The sequence below is a fragment of the Aedes aegypti genome, chromosome 1, assembly GCF_002204515.2.
Source record: "Aedes aegypti strain LVP_AGWG chromosome 1, AaegL5.0 Primary Assembly, whole genome shotgun sequence".
NCBI lineage: Eukaryota > Metazoa > Arthropoda > Insecta > Diptera > Culicidae > Aedes > Aedes aegypti.
Window position 1 is genome coordinate 12,044,252 of NC_035107.1, and position 25,872 is coordinate 12,070,123.

Genomic DNA, 25,872 nt, shown 5'->3' on the forward strand with positions numbered 1-25,872 from the left:
TCTTTGACAAATTGTTAGCTTCACCTACACCATTTCACCTACACACTTAGATTATATTACTGGGGTCGGTCAAATTTTACTGGGTTTTGGAACTACCGAAAAAGTCAGTAAAATGAAAACTGTCGCCACGCGTAATTGAAAAGCAAATTTCACCATGTTTTATTTTTTATCGATATATGATATAAAAAGAAAGCTCTCTGCAAAATTTCAGTGAAAAATCTCTGTTTTTCGATTTCTGACATTTTTTTTAGTTTACTGACTTTTTCGGTAGTTCCAAAACCCAGTTATTTCTACCGAACAGATTGAGTGTGTACAAGATATTTTATTGGACGTCGCTAGGATCCATTTTAAGAAGTTCCATGTCAGACTATAGGAAAGCTGTTTGGTAGATACCTGGTAAGATTCTAAGTGTGAAAAATCATAGCAGAATTCTAAAATTATATGTGGTGGATCACATATTACCTGCCAAAGATATCTGTTGATTTATTAGAAGATCTTTCCAAACAGTTTTATATTTTCTTGATTTTTTTGAATGATTCAAAATGATTCAATTGCAAATTTTGAAAAAAAGGGGAAGAGAGAGAATTTAAGATCACTATTCTTTGGAATTATTAAGCGATAAAATAACAAGATCACAAGAACAAAATATTATGGAAAAAATATGGAAAAGGACTAAATAATATTATGGAGAAAGACTAAATTATTCCAACAGAATATCACTGCAAAGGCTTGATTTTTACAAAATCCTGTACATTTAATGGAAAACTTGGGCAAGGCAAGACTCTCACAAGAAAAGGGAGGGCAAGAAAATTTCCATTACGAAAAGATCCTGGACCAACCGGCGAACTCTAACCACTAGGCTAAGGAAGGCCCCTAAACGCCCCCCCCCCCCCCCTCTTACCGAAACTATTGGAAGCTTTTTATTAGCTTTAGGACAGTGGTTTATCGACCAGATCTAGTTTACCACTTGAAACTTGAATGATTCTTTCAGCAATCTTCAGAAAAATCCTGTTGGAATTTTTAGTTGAGAATATATCAGAATGAATACCTAAAAGAATCCCTAGCGAATCGTACTTAAAGACAAAGACAATCATTCATTCATCATCATTGTGGAAGTAATGTGAAAATGCAGCAACCAATAATATTTGAGAACGTTTAATTAGCATTGGTTTAGTTCTTATCGGAACAGGATAGCATAAAATATACTTAGCCTTTGAGGTAGTTGAGATTTTCAGAAATAATGTATATAAATCTCTCATCATAAAAATATGACTGTCGCACATGAGGAAAGAAAGCATTGAGATATAAATATTCAAATTTTCATATAAGCTTAAGCATAAGCATTGATGACCGTACAATTCGTAGTTGCTACTCCGTGATTGACTGGAATAATACAAATATTAAAATTTTCATATAGGAGATTTACTCAACACTTATCACTGAGGACCTTCCTTCCCAAGTAGCAAAACTTGTTATGCTGTTTTTGAAGTGTTCACTAACACCAATTCTATAAAACCATGCATACAACCAATAATGCCTAAAAACTGCTCCAACCCGATCATAAACCGAAAAAGGCCCATACTTGAGACGGTGTTGAAGAGAAAATTTCAAGTTCAATTCAAGCACTTATTACAGTCTTCTACACTGTGACAAAGCCTTTACAAGAATTTGTTGAGTGCATCTTAAAACAACAATTGAAATATAAATTGACGCATATATTGAGCTGTTCGGTAATCCAATCCGCATGGTTATTAAATTAATTAACTCATTACGCGTGGTAAAGATGGACAAATTATGGGTGAAATTATGAAAAAAATCCACGTGCTCGGCTGGGATTCGAACCCAGGACTCTTGTATGCTAGACGAGCGCTTTACCAACTAAGCTACCGAGCCACTTGGTGACCCAATAACTGAGTTAATTACATATGGGTTATGAAAGGGGTCCGCGTGGTCTGTAGGGATTTGAATTCTAAACGGAACGGAAGGTGCCGTTGGGTTCGTGGAAGTAAATCGACGGAACGGTTGGTTTGACGAGGAGTGTCGGACGGTTTTGGACGAGAAGAATGCAGCGCGGGCGATGATGCTGCAGCAAGGCACCCGTCAAAACGTGAAACGATACAAACAGAAGCGAAGACAGCAAACCCATCTATTCCGGGATAAAAAGCGCCGCCTGGAAGAGTTGGAGTGCGAAGAGATGGAGCAGCTGTATCGTTCTCAAGAAACACGAAAGTCCTACAAGAAACTAAATGCATCCCGCAAAGGCTTTGTGCCGCGAGCCGAAATGTGCCGGGATAAGAATGGAGGTATCTTGACGGACGAACGTGAGGTGATTGAAAGGTGGAAGCAGCACTACGATGAACACCTAAACGGCGCAGAGGAGGAAGATCAAGACAGCAGGAGGAATGGCTTCATCAGTACGGCGGATGAGGGAGACGTGCCAACTCCCACAATAGGTGAAGTTAAGGATGCTATCAAACAGCTCAAGAACAACAAAGCAGCTGGAAAGGATGGTATTGGAGCGGAACTTATTAAAATGGGCCCGGACTGGTTGGCCACTTGTCTGCACCGATTGATAGCCAGGATCTGGGATACAGAACAGCTACCGGAGGAGTGGACGGAGGGAATAATATACCCAATATACAAAAAGGGTGACAAGTTAGAATGTGAGAACTATCGAGCGTTCACCATTCTTAATGCAGCCTATAAAGTGCTTTCCCAGATCATCTTCCGCCGTCTATCACCACTGGCAAGCAGATTTGTGGAATGTTATCAAGCCAGTTTTGTGGATGGGCGATCGACGACAGACCAAATCTTTATGTTGTGGCAGATCCTCCAAAAGTGTCGCGAATATCAAGTCCCTACGCACCACCTATTCATCGATTTCAAAGCGGCCTATGATACCATCGACCGCGAAGAGCTATGGAAGATTATGGACGAGAATGGTTTTCCCGGGAAACTTACTAGACTGATCAAAGCAACGATGGATAGTGTACAGTGCTGTGTGAAGATATCGGGTGTATTACCGGACCCGTTTGAAACACGCAAAGGACTTCGATAAGGCGATGGTCTTTCCTGCCTCATGTTCAATATTGCGCTAGAAGGTGTTATGAAACGGGCGGGCTTCAACATGCGGGGCACGATCTTCAATAAATCCAGCCAGTTCATCTGCTTTGCTGACGACGTGGACATTGTCGGAAGAACGTTCCAGGTGGTTTCTGAACAGTATACCAAGCTGAAACGTGATGCAGATCGGGTTGGATTGAAGGTAAATACGTCGAAGACGAAATATCTGCTGGCTGGAGGAACCGAGCGCGATAGAGCTCGCATAGGCAGACGCGTGACGATCGACGGGGATGAGTTCGAGGTGGTGGACGAATTCGTCTACCTCGGATCATTGATAACGTCGGATAACAACTGCAGCAGAGAAATTCGAAGACGTATCATCGCCGGAAGTCGTGCTTACTATGGACTCCACAAGACCATGCGGTCTGGTAAACTTCATTTCCGTACTAAGTGTACCATGTACAAGACGCTAATAAGACCGGTAGTCCTCTACGGGCATGAGACGTGGACAATGCTCGAAGAGGACCTGCAAGCGCTAGGAGTTTTTGAAAGACGTATGCTTAGGACGATCTTCGGCGGAGTATGTGAGAACGGCGTATGGAGGAGAAGGATGAGCGCAATGAGCTAGGTGGTTTGATCATGTGGAGCAGGATCTTTGAAGTGTGGGGCGATCGAGAAACTGGAGGTTGGCAGCCATGAACCGAGTTAATTGGCGTAACATTGTGACGCAGGTCATATCTTGAAGGACGTAGAGCCAGCAAAAGTACAGTAAGTAAGTATTTTACATCGTGAATATCACACATGAAATATCAAAAAAGCCCAACGCTCTTCGATAATATTGGAATTTCTGAAATAAAAATCATCAAGTCTGGGCCCAAAAGTGTTGAAAATTGCAGTATACATAGATTCATGGCTTTCATTCCAAAACATCAATTATCACTATCATGCCCGTAGTTTTACTCAAATTCATCATAACAACAAAATAAATTTTGCTTAAATAGAGTCAGTAAAACAAATCTCATTTGAGAGTTTATTTTTTTGATTGTATCTTTATTAGAGAGACCAGCAAAAGGCTGGTTCATCTCTGTTGTTAGAGAGTGCTTGAACTCGTTGAAGACATTCGGATCTTCTTGGAAAATGAAATGAGTTTTACTTGTTGTATTCAAGAGCAGCACATTTTGACGATTGGTTTATTTACACTTTTCGTTTCATAGTAGGGAATTGTCTGTTATCAAATTGAATTAAAAGCTTTCAATTTTATGCAACACAATGACCAAAAATAAGTATTTTCAGCTTTGGATAAGTCCCATGGATTCTCGCAGAGCCGTTTAAAACCTAAAGTGACTCAAAATCATTTACATTGGATGAGGGTTACTATAAAACTTATAGCTACGATAAAACTATCATAAAACATAAAAGAATCAAAATTGTAGCATGAGTTAGCCTATTAGTAAAGTCTTCGGCTACAAAGTAACGCCATGCTGAAGGTGTTAGGGTGCGGTTCCCGATTATCCAAGATCTTTTTTCAATGGAAATTTCCTTGATTTCCTTGGGTATTGAGAGTAGAAGCATTAGCCTTAGGATGTCGCGACTGTTCGTGTTACCAACATCCAGTTTGCCACGCTCTGAGGGCTTGAGTACCGGGTCTATAAGTGTCAAATCATTTTTTAAACAAAATTAAACACTCTCTGCAACATGGCACTAAACAAACAAATTCAGTTTAAATGCAAGCACTGTCCAGATAGCCGTAGCGGTAAGCGCGCAGCTATTCAGCAAGACCAAGCTGAGGGTCGTGGGCATTGGCGTAGGAACAGGGGGGGGGGTCAGGGGGCCTGGCCCCCTCCAGAATCATTCAGAACCCCCCCCCCCCCCAGAGTTTTTGATGCCAATAAAAATATATGAAAATAAAATACGTGACTCTTGAAATAGACACAAATTTCTTCATTAGTTACGTTGTTTTATGTTGTACAAAACTATAGTGAGAAAACCTTGCTTGTCTTATATAGCATCAGCGTGGCGGTTCAGACTTCGGTGAATTGCGCGACAACCGAAAGCTTAATCGTCCGGCTGTTGATCGATTGGTTATTGTTAAAACTAGCTTCTTGGTGTATGCGATAAGCGCAATTTTTCAACATCTCCGTAGCAAAATTACCGAGATACAAAAAAGCGGAAGTTTGTTTCCAAAAAATCGTTTTTTTTTCTGAATATTCCAAATAATGCTGTTTCAGCATAAAGCAGCATATTTACTGCATTCTACTTTCTCATGTTTTTGGAGGATACCCTGCTCGAGTGTGTTGTGATGATTTCCTTTATGAGAATTCACAAAAAAAATCCATACATTAACTTCAACTCGTGTAATATCCGCTAAAAAATAATTGAAAAAATAGACAGAACTTACACAGGAATTTCTCAGACAGTTCATAGCGGGATTTTTTGTTGGAAAATGAGGGTTAACTTTCAAGGAATTTCGACATGGCCAAGTTTTCTTTAGATGAATGGCATGAACCTGGTGCAAAAAATGTAACAAAATCGATCATAGTGTTTTATTCCAGCTCTCTTTAATTTCGATTTAATTTTTAAAGTGTTTTCGCATGAATAAATTTATTGCTTAATATATTGTTATTTGCTATATTTTACCAAGAAAACTTAATATTTTATTAATTATTTGATGAATTTTTAACAGATTTGTAACAAAACTTTTCAAAAAAAAGCTTTCAATATTCTTTGTAGAATTTTAGTTTAAACAAATTTTTCGAGGAATATTTAAGGGTGGCCTCAGAAATATGCAAATTTTTTCGAAATTAGTCAAATGATATTGTGGGACTTGTTCATACTTTCAAGGTGAATTCCTCTTGGTGGACATCCATTCCTTCTATACTTTTTATCAGCAAATCGATTCCAGAAATGTTCCCGGATTTACCTGAATATAATCAATAATATCAAGTTTTCCTTGCAATTCCTCCAAAAAAATCATTAATTCTGTCAAATCTTATACAGAGATATTTCGCAGCAAGTTCTGTTAGAAATTTTTCTGTGAATTTCTTCAAAAGAGTTTTCCCAAACCTTTTATTACAAATTCTTCCGCGAAGTTCATCAAAACTTCTTAAGAAATATTTCAAAAACACTTCACATATTCAAAAATTTTGCTATGCTTTTAAGAAATTTTGCTTTAAATCCCCGGATTATTCAAGAATAAGAAAGAAAACGGTTTTTGAAATGTCTCTTGTCTTCGAATCTCAAAAATTTTCTGGGGGGTACTTTTGTTTCCAAAATTAGCATAGCGGTAAAGGAATCTGTTGGGAAACATGAAGTAAAATCACTGAGAAGGGGAAAAGGTTTATTATGATATTCATAAAGATATTTGTATTAATCTTCCTTAAAACACTTTAAAAATTTTACCAATTATTGCCAGAATCCATATTTTTGGTTTGAATTTGTGTATGATACGAGGCGGATTTCTAGAAGCTTTCTGGTAGAATTCTAGAATAAAAAAAGTCAAGGAAGCATAGATTTCAAGGATAATTTCTAAAGAAGATTCTTATGAACTTTCTTGAGAAACTTCTCAATCCTGTAATTTACTTCTCGAGAAAAGATTATAAATTATCTCTCATTGTACCATTGCTCATCTATTGTTCTTCCTGCTTCAACATTTTGTTGTTTCTACTTACTTCGCATGACGCTTTGGGGAATTTATGAATGAACATTTTATAGAACCTAAAATAAGGTAAATTATAGGAGTTTTGAAAAATTGTAGAATTTTATACCTGATTTCTGAAAGTCTTTTAAGAATTCCTCAACAAATGTTCAAAGTGATGCAAAAGTTTCCACTAAGATTTAAATTCATTAAAATCATACATTTTCACGTCAAATCTCTACAGTACTACAAAATAGTCGATAATAACCCCTTCAGAAAAGTTGGCTTGGAATTTATAGAGTTAGGAAAATGGGCTCTACATCAATATGTGCATCATACACACTATAATTATTTTACAGGAATCCTTAAATTTCACCGTTATCTCAACAGCTGGAAAGCTCGGTGAAATAAATTAACGGTAAATTTTCACAGTATTTTGTAAAATTTCACCGGAATCCGTTAAATTTCGACAGAATTACGGTGTTTAACATGACCGAACTGTTCAGCTGTTGAGATTACGGTGAAATTCACGGATTACGGTAAAATAATTTAAGTGAGTAGTATTATGAAACAACGGAGTTTATGCAAAATTTTATCTAAGATTTTAGTTACAAATATTTTCAGTAAAAAATCCATCCGTTTTCACACCAATCATTTCCTATTTTAAAAGACGTAGAAAAGAAAACAAGAATTTTTGTAGTAAATCCTACAAGGACCATTTAAGCTGCGCAAAAAATATAGTTATTTATAAAACTTGAAAGAATACAAGATGAAACTTCTGGAGAATTTTTTGAGAAGTTAAAGAGAGAATTGCAAGATCTTAGTAAATCTGGTGAAAAATTTCTTCAAAAAAAAAAAAAAAAAGAATCGTTAGTGCAATTTAAAGAAAAAAAAAATCTCTGGAAAATGCTTAGATGAATCTTTGGTAAATTTTTCGGAAGAATGTTAGGGAATCAATGACATAATTTCTAAGAAATCCCTGAACAAATTACTCGGGAAATCTTTGAGTATTTTCGTGGAAGAGTTTTTGAAAGAACAGTTGAACGTTTTCCGTTAGGAATTTTATAGGAATGTTAGAATTGTTTGAACATTTCTTAGTTTATTATTTTCGAGTTTTGAGGGAATGCTAGATGTTGCTCTTTGATTTTAGATAAAAAAATAAAAAATAATTATCTGTGAAAACATACAGAAAGATTTTCGGAGAACTTCTCTGAGAAATCATGAATAACTTTTTCCAAATTGAATTCTTTTTAATTGCTTTCAAAATTCTTGTGAAATTACGAGCAATGCTTGAAGTAACACCTGGAAGAATTATTTAGTTTTTTTTTTGCAGGAAGTCTGGATAATTTTTGCTGTGATTTTTTTCAAACAATCCTGTAGAGAAACTTTAGAAGAAACTTCAAAAGCAAAGTTGGAAAAACTGTAGACGAATTCTCTGAAGAATTCGTGAAATGATTCCCTGCTTGGTGTTTTTGAAAACGTTTATGGTGAGACTCCTTGATTTTTTTGTACTATTTTTTGGAGAAATGTTTAGAAGTACCTAGAGAACCTTCCAGGAGAAATGGCTAACAAAATTTCTCATGCATTCTCTGGTGGAATTTTTCTAGAGATTTTTTAAGCAATTCTATAGAGATTCTTCGAGAAATTTTCTGGTGAAATCAGAAAGTCTGGGAATGATTTTCCGTGGAAATCCCAGCATGAACTCTGTGAATACTGGTAAAGAAGTTCTTGGAGAAAGCACTGAAAATGACGAACATTGTTCATGAAGAAATTCCGTTCTCAGAGAAATCTCTTCAAAGCACATGGTTGAACACCTGAAAATTCAAGCAAGGAACACAAAGGACATTCCTTATGAGATTTTTTGCTAGAATTCTTGAAAGATTTTTGACTGGATTATTAAATGAACGAATCTTTTTCGTAGCGAAAATTAAAATTAATAAATATCGCTGATGAGCCGCGAAATGAGACAAAATAACATATTAATGAAATCAATACAAATCTGTCAAAACTACGAAATTTGTGTGAATCGTGATTTTTGGGACCAACATTACTTCTGTAAAACAAGTATTTGCTAGGCCCCCCCTAGGCCCACTCCAGAAAAAAAAACCTAGCTACGCCAATGGTCGTGGGTTCGAACCCCACCGGTCGAGGATTTTTTTGGGTTGGAAATTTTCTCGACTTCCCTGGGCATAAAGTATCATCGTACCTGCCACACGATATACGCATGCAAAAATGATCAATCGGCATAGAAAGGTCTCAGTTAAAAACTGTGGAAATGCTCATAAGAACACTAAGCTGATGAGCAGGATCTGTCCCAGTGGGAATGTAACGCCAGAAAGAAGAAAAAGAAGAAGCAAGCTCTGTCCAAAGGAAGGGGGCCTCACCAGTTTCGCATAAGGGCATTTCGAACACGGACGTTTAGCATAAAGCAGTTTCATACAAGAGCATGTAGCATTTTAAAGAAGGCATATTACACTAGAGTGATGCAAATTTTGAAATGTTTGCTCCCCTATGCGTAAACGATTTTAATTATGGTAAATAGCATCCTCCCAAAGTTTGAAGTGATTCGGAAGAAATTTGACTGTGCACACGCCATTTGAAGTTTATATGACGATTACTATGGAAAACGCCAATCTTTTGTGTTCAGCCCTCTATCTCTTCTTCATAATATTTTATGGAAAAGTGAACAAATTCTTCTAATGTGAAATCCTCCCAGCTACAACTTTGCCGAAGACCACTTTTTGATTGGACCTAAGGATAAATTGTTATTCATCATCATAAATTGGGTATGCATTTTGCATGCTGAACCAACAGCCCGGCAGGCAACAGTGGTGCTCCTGGCTGGAAGAATAGATCAAAGTAAACCAGGCTACTATGTTCTACAGCAAAAAAGCAGTGTTGCTCTAAAAGTAATTGAATGATCATTTCAGCATGATTTAGACTTTGTTATCAATAATAACAAATTATCTTTACGTCTCATTGAAATGTGGTCTTCGGCAAAGTTGTAGCTGGGAAGTTTTCACATGAGATGAGTGTGTTCACTTTTCCATAAATTATTATGACGAGCAGTTAGAGGACTGAACACAAAAGGTTTGCCTTTTCCATAGTAATTTCCATATAAACTTCAAATAGCGTGTGCACAACCAAATTTCTTCCGAATCGCTTCAAATTTTGGGAAGATCATTTTCATCAGAATTGACATCGTTTAAGCATAGGGGAGCCAAAACTTCAAAATTTGCATCAGTCTAATATTACACTCTAACACTCATTATACCAAATGTCCATTATGCCAAACGTCCGTATGCGTAATGTACCACACCTCCCCCCGTAATGCCAAGAGAAGAGAAGATCTTCTGATCACTGATCAGTGATCATTGAAGAGCAAACATGTGTGATTCGATAAATTTTGATGACAATAAATTTGGATTTTCAGAATGCTTCGAAGACTTTGTTTGTGTCTTTTTTCTACAATACATTGTTCAGTTTAGTATTTTTTCTATGCAAAGTTGTACAGACATCCGGGATTCCGCGTAACGAGATCCTTGTCTCTATTAACAGTATTGATCGGGTTCGTCGCCATTGAGCATTGAAGTCTTTCCCCCCATCGCAGCCTCAACATCGTAAATTGCAATCCCCTTTCAAGCGACAACCCTTGCACTAGTCGAAGACTCCGTCGACGCCATAAAACAACAATCATCACCGCAAAAACTGGATCCCCCGACTCTGGGAGTCCAGCAGATCACGGAAAGCGATAGTTAGCTATGGGGACGGAGGTGATCTACTAACTAACATTCACCGATTCCGATCAGATCAAACGCTCTCGTCGTCATAAATATTGAATCGCACCCGTTTTCGCATCAAACAGTCAAACCCTTTCCCCCCATGGCAATTGCACTCGTCACCCATAATGACGCATTGGCACTGCAGAGGGCACCGTAAAACCAAAAATGAATTATTAAACGTTTAGCCTTGTCTTGACGAGTTTATGCCAGTCACCATCATCGGTTTTGTACGTGTGGTTTTGCTGATCGCCGTGCGCTTTGTGAATGTGTGCTTCGCCGCATGAAGCCTTTTAGTGCGGGAAGTTCCTTTTTCCGTTCGCTTGCAAGCTCGACAAGTCATTCGGTATCACTACAATCCGGAAGCGTCGAAGCAACATCGTTGATTTTTTTCTGTCCACAAACACTCGCACTCTCAGCTACTACAAGAAACGGTATGTCCGGGTCACGCAATTGAGTCTAATTTGAAGCCCACTAAATCACTCGCAATTACCGCCCAATCAGCAGTCTTGTTGCGCGCGCAATGCGTGATGTCTTTGAGGATTAAAAAAAAAAAAACTGAAACAGAAAGTCTCACCTGATCACCGGTAAGCCCATTTTGAACCCCCGAACAGTGATGATCGGACGGAATTCAAACTTCTTCGCTCCGCCAAAACTGCCTTAGCTGCTATTCCACTGAAATCCGATAAATAAAATGTACGCTTCTCTTTCCACTCGGGTATGTCACTGTTTTGGGCGCGATGCACTATGAATATTAAACTAACATTTTCTGCCACTTTTGCTGCCTGCAAAAAAAAACCCTAGAAACGAAATCACAAATTCAGAAAACTACAGTTACGATCACCCCAATTTCGAATCTTCTTCCTTCGCACAGAGGGGTATCGCACAGCGGACGATTTCACACGGAACACTTCTTCACTGTCCCAAACGGGCGGACTTCACAGAAAACCGCAAAAATCTTCCATTCACGCTTTCCTCTTAAAGGTTTCCCACAGAGAGAAGTCCCCAAGTCCACGATTATCCCTTGTGCACGCTTTCAGTTCCTTGCAACTACAGTAGAGGCCAAATCGCGACGATCGCTCCAAGTAGGCGATGCCACTCTGCTGAACGGAAGGACCGAAGTCGTTTTACCAACCGACCCGTACGAAGTTCAACTGCCAACTGATCGCTGCCAGGGCACGGACAGACGGGATCATTAGCTCCTATAGCCTAGGCTGGTTGGTTAGGTTGGTTGGTTGGCTTTGCCGCACATGCAGACTGCTCTGACTAGGTGGACCTTTCGATTCTCGATCGCGCGACGCCGCCGTCGGCGTCGTCGTCGTCGCGACGACTTGAACATGTACCGCGCGATCATGTGCGTTACTTTGATCGCGCGAGACGCGATGCCTCGTTTGAATCGAAGCATGCTGTGCTGAGCTGAATACGCCTGAGGCGCGCGCGCATCAACGCGCCGTGAGAGAGTTTCGCGGACGTCGGCGTTCTCTCTCTCTTCTTAGTGTTGCAATTGCAACGCGTGCGTCGGTGAAGGGTGAAACCATAAGCTGAAGATGTTGGGGCGCCCAACAACTACCCGACTCCGTGTCAATTGACGGCGGATTTTATGATCGAAAGCGAAAGGATAGAAGAACGCAGTCGGCGGCGACGGCGACGACGTTGTCGACGCTTGCTCATTCGCTCTTGTCATTGGAAGATCGACGCCGGCAACGGCACTGTGTAAAGAGAGCACGGGGCACCGCTTTAGAGCGAGTGTTTTTGGCGCCTTGGGCACTTCGCCACATGGCACGTTGGGATCGTTGGATGTACGAACGTACGTCGCGGTGCTTCTGTGATATATTGTGGTAGGGTAGTTTGATACATTGTTGGCTGACACCAAAAGAATCAACTAACCACAGCAAAATATAAGTGTAATATCACGTCGTATTAGATACACATCATTCTCGTCTCAATTGTGGTGCAATATCACTTTCCATTTGCGACATTTGAAACTGATGGCGTTATTATTTATTAATTTCATTATTGTATTTACTTGGTGTTACATCAATTAGTTTGATAAAAGCTCGTTAACGATGTTACGCCAATTTATTCGGTCCATGAATGTGTCCCTCCAACTTCGATTTTAGCCCACGCTTTCCAGATCTTGTTGCACCTGATCAAGTCATCTCGCGCACTGTGCTCCCTGCCTTCTTGTACCAACGGGTTCACCGTGAACACCATCTTTGCAGGGTTGTAGTCCAGTAGTCTTGCTACATGCCCTGCCCAACGCACCCTTCCGGCTTTCGCAACCTTCTGGATACTGGGTTCGCGGTATTGCCTAGCGAGCTCGTGATTCATTCTCCGCAGCCATTTGGTGCGGGGGTGAATCTTTCTCGACCGCAGCTTCTTCTGGAGGCCATAGTAGGCGCGACTTCCACTGATGATGCGTCTCCGTATTTCACACGACTAACGTTGTTATCAGCAGTTGACAAGGATCCGAGGTAGACGAAATCATCAACAACCTCAATAGTATCCCCGTCTATCGTAACACTGCTTCCTAGACGGGCTCTGTCGCGCTCGGTCCCACCTATCAGCATTTTGACGCATTTACCACCAAGCCGACTTTTGTCGCTTCACGTTTCAGGCGGGTGTACAGGACTGCCACCGTTCCAAATGTTCTGCCGACAATATCGATATCGTACGCGAAGCAAAATAATTGGCTGGATCATGTGAAAATCGTACCTCGGTTATTGAACCCGGCTCTCCGCATGACACCTTCTTGCGTGATCACCCTGTCGAATGAACTGGAATGTTCGCCCGAAATCTTCACGTTATTCTGCACACCGTCCATTGTTGCTCTTATTAGTCTTGTGAGCTTCCCGGGAAACTGTACTCGTCCATGATTTTCCATAGTTCTTCGCGATCGATGCTATCATAAGCCGCTTTGAAATCGATGAACAGGTGATGCATTGGGACTTGGTATTCACGGTATTTCTGGAGGATTTGCCGTACAGTGAAGATTTGGTCCGTCGTCGAGCGGCCGTTGATGAAACCAGCTTGATAACTTCCCACAAACTCATTTGCTATTGGTGATAGACGACGGAAGATAATCTGGGATAGCACTTTGTAGGCGGCATTCAGGATAGTGATCGCACGATAGTTTTCACATTCCAGTATTAATTGTGCCGCCTCAACGGACGAACGGTCGACGGAATTTTTCTGAAGATGACCGAAAAAATAAAAGTAGGTTGAAACGTAAAAATTCATCAACGGAAGTTACAAACCATCACCGAAAAGCACCAATAAACTGAAAACCATTCCAGTATGTCGCTTTTTTGTAGATGCGGCATATGACCCCTTGCTTCCACTCCTTCAGCAGCTGTTCCGTTTCCCAGATTCGGACAATCAGCCGGTGAAGACAGGCCGCCAACATCTCCTGACCTATTTTGATGAGTTCAGCTCCAATACCATCCTTACCAGCTGCCTTGTTGTTCTTGAGCGGGTTGATGTCATCCTTAACTTCCCTCAATGTGGGAACAGGTTGGTTTCCTTAATCCACCGTGCTGACGTAGTCATTTCCTCCGCTGTCGTAACCCTCTGCGCCTGTGTTCTACGTGCTATTCAGGTGCTCATCGTAGTGCTGCTTCCACCTTTCAATCACCTCACGTCCGTCCGTCAAGATGCTCCCATCCTTATCCTTACAAATTTCGGCTCACGACACGAAGCCTTTTCGGGATGCGTTAAGCTTCTCGTAGCACTTCCGCGTTTTTTGTGAACGATGCAACTGCTCCATTTCTTCACATTCTGCTCCTTCCAGGTGACGCTTTTTGTCCTGGAATAGGCGGGTTTGCCGCTTTCGTTTCCTTTTATATCGCTCCGCGTGTCGCGTTCCTTGCTGCAGCATGCGGCGGTGACGTTCGGTTGGGCCAGTCACGCTAGATTACACCGAGGCGGGCGTCGATACCGTACATTGTTGATGATGGATCAGATAGTGATCAGAGTCAATGTTAACGCCACGATAGGTTCTGACGTCGGTTATATCGGAAAAGTGCCGTCCATCGATCAAAACGTGGTTGATTTATGATTCCGTCTGCTGTGGTGATCTCCAGCTGTACCGATACGGAAGGCTGTGCGGTTGTACTCGCGTTCGAGCTGCGCTTATAATGCATCCTTGTCATCATCAGTGCTTCCGGAGTGAGGGCTATCCACGTTTATGATGCTAAAGTTGAACCTCATCTTGCACATTCTTTCGTTGATTGGCCGAGCTGTTCCCAGCTCACGTGTGTTGCCGCAGCTCTGGTAGATGGTATGATTACTTCTAAACGTTCGCACCATCGAACCTGTCCAACACACCTCCTGCAGCGCTACGATGCTGAAACCGCGGATCTTCGGTACATCGGAGAGTTACTGTTTCGTCCAGGGTTGACCAGGCCCTACGTTGTGTTTTACTTGGTCCCGAAGGGGCAGACGAATAACGAACGATTCTTGTCTTCTACTATCACGATAATTCATTGCCCACCACCGAGAGGCAGTACTCCTGCTCGGTGGGGGATACTACTCGTAATGATAACAACGTACAACTTTAAGAAATTTTGAGATTTTCTCCTAAATTCCTGAAGCCCTAGAGGAATTATGAAGTTACGATTGTTGAAAAGCTAGTCCGTTAGTACCACACAGATCCTAGCGAGGCTAGCACGTCCACAAACGATTGTAAATCATTAAAGAAAGACAATGCAGAAGTCATTTCCATCAACTAGACAGCTACTGACTGATATATCCATCAGTAGCTAGCACTCTCCTTAGGGTCGCAACCTCGACTGTCCTCCATCCGAGCTCCTCCTGACCTCGATCCTGTTGGGAATGTCAATTTCCTATCGTTTATTATCGAACCCCATCGACCGACCCCTTGACAGTTGTAGGGATTGAGAGGGGTATTAGCGAATATATTGGGTCTTTCACGAATGTTTAGATTGCTATGATAATTTTTACATCCCTCCAAGTATAATTTCGCTGCGACATTTTCCCCCGATTAGACTCAACGATTATCACAGTACGGGGCTGTCCATTAATTACGTAAGACAATTTTAGCGGTTTTTCAACCCCCTTCCCCCCATGGTAAGATTTTTTGTATGAAAACCAAAAATAATTTGTATGGCGCGTAAGAATTCTTCAACCCCCCTCCCCCCATAAACCCTTACGTAATTAATGGAACACCCCTACAATGTATTGCGCACTAAAGAAACTATAGGTAAAGAAGCGAAATGTTCCAATTGGAATTCCAAGTTTACTGTCAATGTCATTCCAATCGAGCAGGAGACTTGTCAAACACTTTTTCACACAAGCTGAAAATGACTCACACAAAAAAGTTACCGCCCACGAAAATTTTGCTTCTTCTGAAGTAGCATATTTTCTGAATACTTGAGTGTCGGTTGCAATTTTCATGCTTTGCATAAAGAATGCTCTACTCATTACATTGGTTTTCCACACATTCAGTCAATTTTTCAGTCGTTACCCAAACCTGTGAAAACTCAACACATAAAACCTGTGACTCACTTTTAGCGTGGGATTCAACATTGGCAGTGCTGCGTAATAGATTCGGCATAGTTGCTAGCTGATTTATTTTGAATATGATCAGATTTCGTCTCTTTATAATTTAGACTCTTTATTGCGCACAAATCGCACAATTGCGTACCGTGCTGCATCAATACCCGGACGCCTAAGGTGATACCCATATTCAAATGGTCATATACTATTGGATAATCGATATTTTATTATGTTTTACTTTGAGATAATAGCTATAAGGTTAGAACTTGATAATTTTCATAAAATTTACTATGAATTCAGTGAAATTATCGTAAAAATTGTGTTCTTTCTGCACTTTGACGTGTCCATAAATCCGGACACGTGAATCAAAATCCGGACATCGATGCATCAAATTCCGGACATTCAAACAATCACAGCTGTTTTTCACATAAAACTTAAAAATATTCAACATACCTTGATATAATAATACGTAGATTCAAAGATTTTGGAAAACTAATATTTTTCATCTGTTGTATGATCTGAAACATCATAAAAGGTTGTTTTTAAAGACTTCAAACGATACTGTGATATGCGCCTCATTCCTCCCCGACAATAACAATTAATTTACACTCATTTTCAGTTATTTTTGCTTAAAATCACAACAACATCACTTTCACCTTTTTTCCAGATTTTCCAACAATTATTAAATATATTAAATGTAATATTTCTGGTTGAGCCTTGTAAATAAGATGCTGAAGCACTGCGTCCGGATTCAAAACCACACGACATCACTATCCGGACACTTTTCTTTTAGCACAAAAGTATATGTATTTTCATAATTTTTCGAAACTATTGAATTCAACAGGAAGAAAAAAAAACAAACAAATCACTTCAGAACATCAGCACACAAGATTAGCACTTAATAAACGCGTTTTGAATCGTCGAATTGTGGTGGTGCATTAAGTACAATTTCTCCGGTTTTCGTGGATTTTCCAAATCAACACGTCCGAGTGAAGCTAACATTTGTTTTTGTTTTTACCAAAGTTTTTCAAGGCTAACTTGATGGCAATTCACGTTACAATGGTCAACAATAGTTATCATTAATCGTAGGAATAGTATTCTTATGATTGGAAGGATATTTAACATTGAAATAATTAAATTTCATCAAAGTGTCCGGATATTGGTCCCGTCCAGATTTTGATTCACCACGGTACAACAGGTCTGTTCGACTAGGTAGGCTTATTGGTCAACTGTCAAAAAGCTGAAACAACCTTTCTTATGACAGACCTTTTTTGTATACATTTCCACTGCGAAATCGTATGCGAGATTCGACTGAGATAATACGAAATTTGGGGTGAGTCTTGGGTGTAAAAGTCGCAATATAAACTAAGCAGAAGGCCATATGGTCGGCGTTAAGTCAGAGTGGACCAAGTGACTTTTTTCATATTTTGAGAAAAATGGGTTTAAATTCTAACGCTCTGTAATTTTCGATTTCGTTTAAATTTTGGTTCAATATTTCTACACATCTTTGTGTTTCTTTCAAACAATATAATGTGAAGTGATAATCATGAAAAATCATAATCCAAACCTCTGATAGAACGATTTTCTGATGGACTATGTGTACTTGGTCCACTCTGACTGAACAATTTCTATGAAAATAACAATCATTCAATGCTTGCATGGTCAAACTGGGTGCATATCTCTAACATAAGCAGATTATGAAGACCCTTCGACACCAGTATAGTAAATTCTTCAATAATTCATATCGTCAATACCGAAATCAGTGGCATTACGATAGCTTGAAAATTAAGGTTTTGCAGGGTCAGGGTATTGAAGGCCAGAAATATTCAAATATGCATTCAGTCAGAGTGGACCAAGTGAAAATCTTAAGTACCGACCAAAATATACTGGTACAATAAGCGATTTCTAGCACATTCCATACATACACCATAGAACTAACATAAACTCCTATCGGTTTCTAAAATTGACTCAAAGAAATGCAATAATCAATGAGTTTAATGCTTTTCAACACTTGGTCCACTCTGTCTGCACAGAAATTGTTGCAATTTCTGACCACCCATCCAAGTAAGGAAAATGGTCAAAAACCAAAATCAAATACATCCAATTAGGAAATATTTATAAATTTCTATTGATAAATAAGAAGAAAAATCATTCGATGTCGAAAAATCTAAAAAATCTATTGAAATGTTTTTCTTTTCCTCGCAATCCTCAGCGCGCTGATAATTTTCGCTGATATGTTAATAAGCACTTGGTCCACTCTGACTGCACACTTTTATCGATTTTTATTGATCATCCAAAGTAAATTTGTAACATATCTCTCGCAATTTACAGTATTTATCAAATCTGATGAAACGGAGTTAAGGTAATTTCGCATCTAATGAGTGAATAATCCAATTTTCACAAATTTTGTACTTGGTCCCCTCTGACTTAACGCCGACCATATAGTTTCAGTAACAAGGAAAAACTAAGCAAACGAGAAGAGACGAATGACACGCCAGTCTTGTAAAGTGTTTTGAACAATGAGGTTGTGCTGGAATTGCTCCCATTGCGATTCGGATGATCAAGTCATTAGCTTTGCATGTGCCGGTTCCTCCCTACATGGATGAGGAGTGAGGAACGAGGAGTGTGGAGTAGGAAGTGAGAAATGAGAAATGAGGAGTGAGAAGTTAGGAATGTGAAATGAGAAGTAAGGAATGTGAAATGAGGAGTGAGGAATGAGGAGTGAGAAGTGAGGAATAAGGAGTGAGTAATAAGGAATGGAGTGAGTAATGAAAAATAAGGCATGAGGAATGCGGAATGAGGAGTGAGGAAAGAGGAGTTTGGAATGAAAAGTGAGGGGTGAGTAGTAAAAAGTAATGAGTGAGGAATGAGAAACGAACAAGGAATGAGGAACGAGAAATGCGGAGCTAAGAATTAGGAGTGAGAAGTGAGGAATGATGAACGAGGAGTGTGGAATGAGCAGTGAAGAGTGAGGAATGAGCAAAGAGGAGTGAGGAGTAGGAATGAGGGGGTATCAGGTATTAGAAGGCCGGCTCCAGAGGCACGTTCCCCGCCATTTGGGAAATTTGTGCCATCGCCATATTTGAGCCTATTTCATCATCTACCCGATGGGAGAGGAAAGGGAAGGGAAAGATGGGAGGAAATAGGAGTGGGATCCCTTGAAGAGGGAAAATTGCATAAGCGAATTAAGAGCATGTAGCTCCATACCACAATGGGTTCGAACAGCGCCCTAAAAAGGGCACTGCAAAACGCCCACAGCGGGTTAAGAATACCAGAAAGTCCTGAAGATTCAGGTTTCTGAAATCAGTTTCACTTAATAAGTGTTTACCAAGTAATTAGAATCGCAATTACGCGAAAACTTGATAGTTACGTATAAGGTGATGAGAACTTCCATAATCGGAATCACAACTATCACACACAAATGTATCAACACACTGAATATTTGCCATGTGATAGTTGAGTCGGCAGTGGCCAGTCAAGGTTGTAACCAAGCGACTGCAATTCTGCTTTGACAGATTTGTTAAATACTTAGCCACCCTTGCACTGTGTTTTATTTTCTCGATTTCATGCGCTTTTTGAATAGCGCCCAAAACGTTGATTTTAGCGATATAGTTTGTTCGGAGAAGTTTCTTGGTTTATTAAAGCGCAACTTTTGACGAAAAAAGTTTTGTGATCAATCCACCTGGCAGAGAGATAGAAAAACTATTTTTTCATAACATTCAGATAGACGTATAGTGTCTTCGGCAAAGTTGTAGAATTGGCAATTTGAAACAACTTTGTCGAAGACACGATTTTTCTATCTCTTACAATTTTTGAGATATATGCCGTTGTATGTGAATGACCCCTAAAAATCATACTTTTTATCATAACATTTTTCCATAATTTTTAACATTTTTTGTGATTTCTACAAAGTTGTTTTTCATGAAAAAACCCGTGTTTTTGCTGAACATATCATCACTCTATCTTTTGAAGTAACTAAGTTATTCATGAATTACTCTTTTTTCAAGGGGTAGTTTAGGTCTCTATAACTGGCTTCGGCGCAAAATGGCGCAGACAACACTTACAAATCATGAAAGTACCATATCTCCCCTTTTGGCATTTGATTAACACTTTTGTCTATAAGCGTCTTTGCATGGGTTTTTACTATTAAACAAATAAGCCTTGTTAAAACGAATTCGACTGATAAATCTTTTATTTTAAGAGATAGAGAGGTGCTATGTTCAGCAAAAACACGCGTTTTAAGATGTTGAACAACTTTGTAGAAGACATGAAAAATGTTAAAAATTTAAGTAAGAAGTTATGAGAAAAAATGATTTTAAACAAGTTTTTTCATACAATTTTGTGTACTTTCTGTTAAAAAATTCGTAAATCTTTTTTTTTTTTTTTTTTTTTTTTTTTTTTTTTTTTTTTTTTTTTTGGGATAATCGAATCCTGGATAATCGAGTCGCCGGATAATCGAGTCTCCGGATAATCGAGTCCGACCTGTATATGTTTGTTATATAGTATGAAGAATCTCAAGGACAACCAAGGGATGAATGAAAGATAATCTGAATTTATTTGTCCATATAAGAAATGATCTTATTATTATAAGAGTACCGTCAAGCTACCATTCACCGTGCATTTAAGAAAAATTTGCACTTAAAAAAAATATATAACTTTTTCAAATTGTTCAAAGCGTACTAGAATACCACTACGTAGCGTGCAATTATATAATAATTCAGGGAAAAACCTAAAACTAGTGATGCATAACAAAAAAATATTCAAAAATTATGTTTGAAAATGTCATGTTAAGGTCGCCTCGTACCGTTCTATGTCACCATTTACCGTGCGTATAGTTTTCGTCATGATTTAATTTTGTATCTTGAAGAAACGTTGTTGATAGAGCAACTATGTTGCTAGTAGTGTGTGCACTCATTTTTTAGAGTATGCAAATCTTCATTTACAATAAAAAAAACCATAAAAAATAAAATTGTTTAAATAATTATTTTTTCATTAAAACCGTTAAAGGAGGTATGACTGTATTGCCCAAACCATTCCATATTCACTCAAAAACTAAATATGAAGTAGTTTAATGACGACATAACAATAAATATAATATTACCGAATAGTTTCATGCCTTTTACACTAATGCACGGCAATAGGAACCATGTATATTGAAAAGGATCCATTCACCGTGCATTTGGGTTTCGACTGAAACTAAATAAAAAAAATCTAATTTGCATAAAATCTCATTGCTCATACGATGAAATACATCTTACTCATAGTATCCACAGTGAAAACTTGTTGGAATTTAGAAAAATTTCATACTCTATCGTTAAAATGAAAAATGTGATTTTTTGGCGTTTCTACTAAGAGTGATGAAAAATCTCATTATCAAACAGAATTCAAATGATTTTGACCACATAAACTATGAGCGATTTCGAAATGGAACTTCAAAAAGAAAAACTATTTCCACGCATTTGGAGACGTTATGTTGATGATATTTTTGCAATAGTAAAAGAGCGGTATTTGTCACAAACGCTTGAGATGTTGAACTCTCGGCACAGCACCATCAAATTTACAGTAGAGAAAGAGTCGGACGGAAAACTCCCCTTCCTGGATTTGATTATTGCAAGGAAGGAGGACAACACTCTGAAATTTGGTATCTACCGTAAACCTACGTCAACCGACCGTTATATAACGTCTGACTCCAACCACTTCGGCGCACAACAGCAAGCTGCTTTCCATTCAATGGCTCACCGACTTTTCAACATTCCTATGGAGAACCAAGAATTCGTGGCGGAGAAGAAGAAAATTCACGAAGCCGCGACCTTGAATGGTTACAGTGCAGAATTTGTAAAAAGAATCCTCAGGAAACATGAACGGAAAAAACATCGCCAAAACGCAACCACACTCCAACCACAAAAAGAAAAAGCTGTTCGGATAAGCTTACCGTTCTATCCGAAAATCACAAACTCCATGCAAACTGTTCTCAAACAACACGGACTGCATGCAGTTTATAAGAGCGGTCACACGTTGAAGGAATATTTATGTGCCCTCAAGGATAAAATTCCAGCAGACGAATTGTCTGGAATCTACGAGATTCCCTGCAAAAGTTGTCCATCGGTATACATTGGACAAACCCGTCGGAAATTTAGAGTTCGTTTGAGGGAGCATAAAAACGCCGTGGACAACGAAAAAGTCCACGAATCAAGTGTGGCAGCACACTCTACAGAGCTTAACCACACCATAGACTGGGAACACGCGAAGCTTAAAAAGAGCATCAGAAAAGTTTCCCACCTGAATGCTTGGGAATCAATGTTCATCGCCTCTGCAGAACAACCACTGATGAATGATGACGATGCTCCAATAACTTCGCCACTTTTCCTCTTGACGAAACGAAATATTCGTTGATGCTTTCTCTTTCTGACGAGTACTGGAGAAAGTACGAAGCTGTGTTGTTTTCTTCGTGTAATCAGTTGTACATCGTCCTGTAGATGGGCAACATCGAGCCCGAAACCGGTCGACGGAAAAGGTAAATTTTAATTCCTTTTTATGTTTGTAAGAACAATAAGTGTTGTGTCCAGTCTCGCGTCGTGTATTGTAAATGCACATAAACTAGGTTTTTCAAATTGCTTTGTGACTAAAACTACTTCATTTCATCAGTTTTATCTTATTTTGCTGACAAAAGAATAATTTGTGAAAATTGTATGGATATTCTGTAGGAATTTGTATATGTGCACGGTAAATGGAGGCCGCACGGTGACTGGTGACTTAACGGTAGATCAGGAGGATAATGTAGGGATTGAGAGGGGTATTAGAAAAGATATAAACTAAGCAAAAGGGCATATAGTTTCAGTAACAAGTAAAAACTAAATTAATCAACTCATTACGCGTGGTAAAGATTGGCAACTTATTGGTGAAATTATGAAAAAAATCACGCGCTCGGCTGGGATTCGAACCCAGGACTCTTGTATGCTAGACGAGCGCTTTACCAACTAAGCTACCGAGTCACTTGGTGACTCAATAACTGAGTTGGTTACAAGTTTAGAATTCAAATCTCCGCAGACCAGACAGGGGCACCAAATGGCTCAGTAGCTTAGTTGGTAAAGCGCTCGTCTAGCATACAAGAAGCCTGGGTTCAAATCCCAGCCTAGCACGTGGATTTTTTTTCATAATTTCACCCATAATTTGTCCATCTTTACCACGCGTAATGAGTTATTTTATTTAATAATCATGCGGATTGGGTTAGCGAACAGCTCAATATAAGCGTCAATTTAAGGAAAACCTAAGCAAACGAGAAGAGAATAAAATTTAAAGTATCCTCTAACGTTCTCCAAAGAACATCAAGATTTTTAGCTAAAGTCTAAAAATTCGTTAATGAATGATTTTTTGGCTGTCAGTCTTAGATCCTCAATTAAAACAGCCCTTTTCTACTGTTCAGTGCAAAAGGACTGTTTTAATTATGGATTCTTCAACCTTCTAGATTTTTCTCTACTAGGGAGCTGGATCCTATTCTTGGCACTTTTGATTCACTTCGGCAGTGGGTTTTTTTGAAAGCTATTTATAAATATTCCAATGAACAGCTCGAAGATTTATTATCTTCGTTTCTTTTGTCGCACAGCGATTAGGCAAACTTAAATATACTGAGGGACCAAATGTAGTACTAGAATTTGTACACATTCTGAGCTCGATTACTACGACTTAATTTCGTCTTTGTCTGCTGTATTCCGTACAACGCAGATGGTATAGTATTTTCTTGTTAACTATCAAATCACCATTCAAATAAAAAAAAAAAACTAATGAAACAGAAAAACTATTTGCATCGCAGCACTAACACTACCAAACAGATTCGACCCCTGGTCCGTACATCGTGCACTAATTGAGAGTCAGGGTCAGCTCCGACCACCAAGTTTAAGCCCGAAAAAAACCATTAATGAGCATCACGTGAGCTCGAATTTTTATTACCTACCGCACTCATTTGTTTCCATTTCGAACTGAACAGCATCACCTTTTGAGGGAACTGGTAAGCACCGGTTTAAGCCGAGAGATTTTGCCGCACTGCATCCCTCGTTACTTGCCGGACTTAGAGGTACCCGGAGGTCCAAACGGGGAAACGAAGAAAAGACACAAACTCGCCGCCGACTTCTCGTGGTTCCAAGCTTGGAAATAAAACTGAAATTTCAGCCCAAGGTCTCTGGCAGCAGTTGTTACGAAATCGACACTCGGTCGGACCAAAACAGCGGACGGAAAGCGCCAGCCTGGATAAAGCCACGCAAAAACTCAAGTGAACAACAACAAGCATCGAATGCTAAGTAAGGCGAAGACATCTCACATAAAATGTAATTTGCCGTAGTGCATTGCAGATAAAGTCTCAGCAGGCCGAGACGAAGGATGGTTCTTACACCGGCTTGCTTTGTTAGCTGCATTCCGATGAGGGTCAAGAAGTCTTCAGACTCCAAAAATTGACGCGGTCCGAGCGATCGCAGTAGACCGTGAAAAACCTCAAAAATTCAAAAGTGCTTATACTTCTTTAACGACATTTTAATTGTGTCAATAGGTGCCTAACTACTGTTCGGTGGTTGGCTTGGCGTATTATGGCAACGGTAGCGAATACGAATCGCCTGAAAGAGGCGAATTTTGGACAAGGTGACCGGCCGGGTCCGTTTATGGGAAATTGAATAAGTACCATTTTGCTCTCGTTTCAAGTTTTTTTTTAATTCAGCACTTGGCCGGACAGGGTCGGGGTGTTTCGATCGGAACAGCAGCGTGAGTGCGTTGAAGGAGGTGACCACATGTATTCATGAGACCGACCTCTGTCGCGCACTGATCGTGATCGTGCATGGTTTTGCCATCCTGCGCTGCAATTAAGATTAAGAGGTTGTAATTTCTTTCGAATGCGGGCAATTTCTACTGACACGCGATCGTGCTGGCCGATTGTGTAGTTTTACTTAAGCCAACAATGGCAAGTGCGTCCGATTGCCCGAAGTTATGCGGTCGTTGTTTTCCTCAAGGTTCGATGGGGTCTTGTTGCTGCTTATCTAGGTCAATTTTGGCATCGGCAGTTACTCATAGTGAAACAAAAGACGTCCCTCCATTGCTGCGTGTTCCTTAGCCTAGGTCATGAAATAAATTCGAAAAATTGCTCATGAGATCAGAGATCAAAGTAGCCTGGTTCAACATCAACGCAACCGAAGCAAGCTGCGTTCCAACGGATTACGTGATGTCGGTCGTCGTCGGAACGGAAGACTAGATCTCCAACCGGTAGGAGTATGAACGAGTGCGTTGTGGTCTCCAAATCTGGTTTGGCGTGTCGCAGTAAAGCCGGGATCGGTAGCCTCTCTAAAGCCAATAAAAGAGACCGGGGGTTGCTTATCTGATTTATGCCACCACCACTGGTGGAAACGTCATTTTTTTCCGCAAATGCTCACCACTGGCAAAAACTCACTTTCACTCCCCTATGGGCTCTAGTGGTCGGTCATAGCCTCAGTTGTGAGGTTATGTTTGTGCAGATGAAAAAATTCAACCCGTAATACCAGTCTATCTGGTGTAGGTCACTTACTTGCTGCTAGAGCTGGAGCTTGGACGGTATGCATTCATGCGGCTGCTTCAACTTCAAAGAGATGTTGATTGCTACTTCGTCGAAGGATGAAGGTTGGGTGAAAGAAATCTTTCAATCCGAATGGCCATGACAGAATCCTCCAGCGTCAGTTCGGATGGAGGGACTTGTTTTGGCTGAGTGCAGTTTTTCAGGTGGTTTGCGGACCGACAGTTACTTTTATTGTGTTTACTACGAGTTCTGTCTCGTTTGGAGGTAGCTGTAGCAGTCTAAATATAGGAAAGCGAAGGTTCTCAGTTGCCACCTCAGTTACGATATGCACCAATTTTAAATACTTTTGA

At 39.8% G+C, this 25,872-nt stretch overlaps 1 protein-coding gene and 1 non-coding gene across 6 annotated transcripts in view; both read right to left on the reverse strand.

The window, feature by feature from the left end:
* LOC5574332 (peroxidase) overlaps positions 1 to 11,715 on the reverse strand; it is an 81,845-nt gene extending 70,130 nt beyond the window's left edge. Inside the window, exons 1-2 of one of the 5 annotated variants that reach the window (XM_021838939.1) lie at positions 11,616 to 11,715; positions 11,054 to 11,276 (exon numbers count right to left, since the gene is read on the reverse strand). In XM_021838939.1, coding sequence (XP_021694631.1) covers positions 11,054 to 11,073 — 20 coding nt within the window. In that variant the 5' untranslated portion in view covers positions 11,074 to 11,276; positions 11,616 to 11,715. Of the gene's footprint in view, positions 1 to 11,053; positions 11,277 to 11,607 lie in introns of all 5 variants that reach the window. The other 4 variants (XM_021838942.1, XM_021838940.1, XM_021838943.1 and 1 more) reach the window with 4 other exon arrangements.
* Positions 1,822 to 1,893, reverse strand: Trnaa-agc. Its single transcript has one exon. It is a non-coding gene; the product is annotated as a tRNA-Ala (tRNA).
* Positions 11,716 to 25,872: the final 14,157 nt, after the last annotated feature.